The sequence below is a fragment of the Eimeria maxima genome, genomic scaffold (assembly GCF_000499605.1).
Source record: "Eimeria maxima Weybridge genomic scaffold, Emw_scaff379, whole genome shotgun sequence".
Lineage (NCBI taxonomy): Eukaryota > Apicomplexa > Conoidasida > Eucoccidiorida > Eimeriidae > Eimeria > Eimeria maxima.
In genome coordinates, this window is record NW_013566464.1 from 17263 (window position 1) to 22500 (window position 5238).

Consider the following 5238-nt stretch of genomic DNA (forward strand, 5'->3'; position numbering starts at 1 on the left):
AGAATATCTTTTTCCCCTTATTTTTTAGTGTACACAGCAGCAACTGCAGCAGCAGCAGCAGCAGCAGCAGCACACCAGCAGCAGCAGCAGAAGCAGAAGCAAAAGCAACAGAAGCAACTGCAGCAACACATACTATAATTGACACACCAGGAGACTTTTCCTTCTAATAAAAAAAAGGAAGAAAAAAAAGCCTCCAAACCCTAAACCCTAAACCCTAAACCCTAAACCCTAATAACTAGCTGCACGCACACACACACACACAGAGCAGAAACATGGGAGAATACAAACCCTAATTTTATATTATATATTTCTTCTCTTCTTTTCTTCTTTTTATTTCCTTTTAAATCTCTAAACCCTAAACCCTAAACCCTTTAACACCAAACCCTAAACCCTAAACCCTAAACCCTAAACCGCGGACCTGTGTGCACGGGAAACTCCCATGTCTCCCCGCTTCCTGTAAACCCTTAGCTAGTTACCTATCTATCTATTTATCTATATAGGTATCTAACAAGGTAGCTAGCTAGCTAGTTATCTATATATATAAATAATTAGCTAGCTAGCTAGCTAGCTAGCTACTGCTGCTGTGTATTCCGGGAAATAATTTGCACGGCTAGCTGGTGCTAACAAAGGAGGAGTTATTTAGCTAGCTAGCTAGCTAGCTATATATATATCTTCTTCTCCTCTATCTATACAGCTAGCTAGCTAGCTACCTATCTAGCTAGCTAGCTAATTAGATGGATAGCTACACAGGAGAGCCACAAAACCCTCAGAAATTAGGGTTTAGGGTTTAGGGTTTGAGGTTTAGGGTTTAGGGTTTAGGGTTAGAATGCATAGCAGGGATGCACTGCGGGGACTTGACCTGCTGCTGCTGCTGCTGCTGCTGCTGCTTTTGCTGCTGCTGGTGCTGCTCTGCTGCTGCAACTCCTGTTACTGCAACTCTTGCTGCAGCATTTGCTACTTCTGCATTTGCTGCTACTGGTATCATTGCATCTGCTGCTGCTGCTGCTGCTGCTGCTGCTGCAACTCTTGCTGCTTCAGCTGCTGCAGCAACTCTTGCTGCTTCAGCTGCTGCTGCTGCTGCTGCTGCATTTGTTGCACTTGCTGCTGCTGATAGCAACAAGGAAGCAGCAGGCAAGTCACTAGAGGAGAAACCCTAAACCCTAAACCCTACACCATAAACCCTAGACCCTAAACCCTCGAGAAGAAACACAAGGGAGAAGATGGCGCTTGTTGGTGTATTTGTTTGTACATCTTTCCCTTGAGGGTTTAATTTAATTAATAAATTAAATAAATAAATAAATTAATTAATTAAATTAATTAAATTAATTAAATTAGTAATTAGGGTTTGCATGTTTATCCTTTCCTTTTTTTTGTCTTATTCTTTGCTTTCCTTCTATTGCCTTTGTTTCCCTTTGTCTCGTCATATCTAGGGTTTAGGGTTTAGGGTTTAGGGTTTAGAGTAATCGTCGGACTTAGACTGTTAGGGTTTAGGGATTAGGGTTTAGGACATTTAGGGTTTAGGGTTTTGATTTGCATATAACAATTGTATTTAAATATAATTTAATTAATGAAATAAAAAGCGAAGAAAACCCTTTTATAAAAGAAGAGTAGCAGCAGCAGCAGTAGCAGCAGCAGCAGGATATTTGGGGTGTATAGGCAGCTCGTTTGCTATGTAGCAAGGAAGGGAGAAGATGGTTTATTATCATGAAATAATAATTATTTATATTTATTTATTTATTTTTTAATTATTTTTTATATTTTATTTATTTTAATTCTTTTTTATTTCCTTTCTGCCGTCGCCTCTGCACGGTAGGCGTCTCGCATGCAACTCTTAACCCTAAACCCTAAACCCTAATCCGCGAAAGGAACTGGGGCTTGATTTCTGCTGTCTTCAAGGGTTTAGGGTTTAGGGTTTAGGGTTTAGGGTTTTAAAGGGATTTTATTTATCAATGTTTCGTTCTTTTGAGTTTCCTTACGTAGGAACTGGGGCCCAGGGTTTGCGGTTTCAACAGATTAGGGTTTAGGGTTTAGGGTTTAGGGTTTAGGGTTTAGGGTTTGGACAACTGTCTCATATATTTACATTTTCTTTCTTTGGATTCTTAATTTTACTCAAACCCTAATATATAACAAAGGCAAAATGAATAGACCTGCTGCGCCGGTAAACCCTAAACACTAAACCCTAAACCCTAATTCTTAATTCTTAAGGTCAATGTTACCACAAGTAGTATAGAGAAGGCATTTCCTTAGTGCTTCCTAAACCCTAAACCCTAGAAACCTTAAGGGGTTCCTTATGGATACACTCCTAGGGTTTAGGGTTTAGGGTTTATCGTCACTTATAGCCACTATTAGCCTTCATCCAAACATCTACAATTCTCTTCAAAGGGTTTAGGGTTTAGGGTTTAGGGTTTAGGGTTTGTGTGTGACAGAATTGGAACAAGCCCTTGGCGGCGTTGATGGATACAATTCTAAATGGCAGTATTAAATTCAAACATGCAGCAGAGGTAAACCCTAAACCCTAAACCCTAAACCCTAAACCCTAATATATAATAGTATAAAGTTGCTTTCATAGACTTTTTAGCTTTCTTACTAAACCCTAAACCCTAAACCCTAATTAACACTCCTTAAATAATCACATCAACACAAACACACATAACCAAACCCTCAACAGCAGCAACAGCAGCAAACAGCCCAAGGACCCTAAACCCTAAACCCTAAACCCTAATCTCATTCCCCCAATTAGGCTAAACCCTTTCTCGACCTCCTCTACCCCTCCAAGACCACCGCTAAAACCCTTTTTTCCCCTCTTTCTGCTCCTGCCCTCCTCCTCTCCCCCCCCAGCAGCAACAACAACAACAGCAACAGCAGCAGCAGCAGCAGCAAATAAATTCTTTTTTTTTTCTTCTTCTTCTTCTTAGGTTGGACGGCGGTCTGTTATGTATTGCCGTGGTGTAGATTTAGTGAATTGGCTAATGGAGAACAAAGACATAATTAATAAAAGATTTAAGGATACAATTGTTATTAATAATAATAATAATATAAATAATAATATAAATAATAATATAAATAATAATAATAATAATAATAATAATAATAATAAGGAAGAAAATGATATAAATAAAGATATAAATAATAATAAAGAAATAAATAAAGAAATAAATAATAATAATTGTATACTTAGGGATAAGGCAGATGTTTATTTATTATGTAATAAACTTATACAGCATGGATTCCTTTATAAGGCCGAATATAGACCTGTATGTCTAGGGTTTAGGGTTTAGGGTTTAGGGTTTAGGGTTTTGAAGGGTTTAGAATGGTTTAGAAGGGTTTATTAGGGTTTAGAGGGGTTTGCAGTTTTAGGGTTTACATTTTGAGGGTTTATAACTCGGGGGTTTTGTTCGTAGTGTTTGGCTGAGGGGAAACAGTTCTTGGGGTTTAGGGTTTAGGGTTTAGGGTTTGACTATTTGTGCTGCATGCAGCTTGACGGAGCACTTGAGGTCGGGGAAAATGGACGCTGTAAGTTTTAGGGTTTAGGGTTTAGGGTTTAGGGTTTGTATGCCTTATAAGGGTTAACAAGAGTGTTAATTAGTGTTACCATGAGTGTTTATGATGATTAGCATGAATTGTTTTACTGATGTATTATTGTTTATTATTATTAATTCATATTTATAAAAATTTAATTTTTAGGGTTTAGGGTTTAGGGTTTAGGGTTTAGGGTTTAGGGTTTAGGGTTTTTTTTTTTTCAGACCGGCGCCCAAAGTGGCCAAAAAGATTAGAAATGAGCGCGAAGCAAAACTTTGAAGAAAATCAATTTTATTGTTGTGTTTATGAAGGAAGTAAAAAGTGGCAACATTTTATGCTTTTTTGTGTTGTTGCTGCTGTACTGGTAAGGGTTTAGGGTTTATAAAGGGTTTACGAGGGTTTACAAGGGTTTACAAGGGTTTACGAGGGTTTACAAGGGTTTATAGGGGTTTATTAGGGTTTACGAGGGTTTAGATGGGTTTATTAGGGTTTACGAGGGTTTATTAGGGTTTGAGCTGTATCTATCTCTGCTGTTGCTGCTGCTGTTCGTGCTGCTATTGCTGCTGCTGCTGCTGCTGCTGCTGTTGCTGTTGCTGTTGCTGGTGCTGGTGTTTTTTTGTGTTATATTTGTTTTGTTTAATTTTTCTCCTCCTTTTCTCTAAACCCTAAACCCTAAACCCTAATTTGTGGTTTATGTATTGCAGTGTGTATGTATGTTCCCTGCTTGGCCATTACAATTAAAGATTGGGGTTTGGTATATTGCTGTTATATTCCTTACTCTTCTAGTGAGCTAGGGTTTAGGGTTTAGGGTTTAGGGTTTAGGGTTTATTAGGGTTTTTTTGATCAGATTAGGGTTTAGAAAGTAGCTGTTGGTGTGATTTTTTTTGTGTAACAAACCCTAATTAGTGTTTATATATAATTAGGGTTTATAAATAAGGGTTTATATATTTTTTTTCCCTCTTTTTTTTTTTTTGCAGTTATTAATAGTATTAATAAGATTAATTATATTTATATTATTGTGGTTTATTGGGTATGATTGTTGGTTATTCCCTAACTTATTTAATGAGGATGCTGGCTTAATTGATTCTTTTTATCCTTTTATTCTTTTTAATAAAATAGATAATACTCCTTCTCTTATTCTTATTAGGGTTTTCTCTGCATTACTCACAGGAGGTAAATTATTAGGGTTTAGGGTTTACGAGCGTTTTCTAAAGGGTTTCGAGGGTTTACGAGGGTTTACGAGGGTTTAGGGTTTGGGGTTATATGGTTATATATAAGCATAAGCTAGATTATTGGCTTATTTTCTTACTATTTAATTAATTTAGGGTTTAGGGTTTAGGGTTTAGGGTTTAGTGTTTATACATTTATTTACTTTTTTTTTTTTTATTTATGTGCAGCAACTATATACCAATTAATGCAGACGCATAAACCCTCAGATATTGCTGCATTTGCTTCTCAATCTTTTGTTGATATTCTTGATTGGGGAAGAATGCGACTTGAAGCTCGTAAACCCTAAATTAGGGTTTAGGGTTTAGGGTTTAGGGTTTAGTGATTTTTTTTTTTAAAAATAAAATTAAGACAATAAATAACCAAAAGAAAGGGAAATAAATAAATAAATAAATAAACTAATTAAATTAAATATAATTAATTAATTAATTAATTATATTTATTTATTTATTTCTTTTTTTTGTTTTTTTGCAGCTTATTTAGATGCAGCAA

General features: G+C 36.3%; 1 protein-coding gene across 1 annotated transcript; it reads left to right on the top strand.

The window, feature by feature from the left end:
* Positions 1-2137: 2137 nt before the first annotated feature.
* On the top strand, positions 2138-4371 carry EMWEY_00030780 (translocation protein sec62, putative; the record flags this gene model as incomplete). The annotated part of the gene is made up of 5 exons (XM_013481659.1): positions 2138-2158; positions 2427-2501; positions 3477-3513; positions 3744-3833; positions 4367-4371. The coding sequence occupies 5 exons, from the start codon at positions 2138-2140 to the stop codon at positions 4369-4371; spliced, it is 228 nt and encodes a 75-aa protein (XP_013337113.1).
* Positions 4372-5238: the final 867 nt, after the last annotated feature.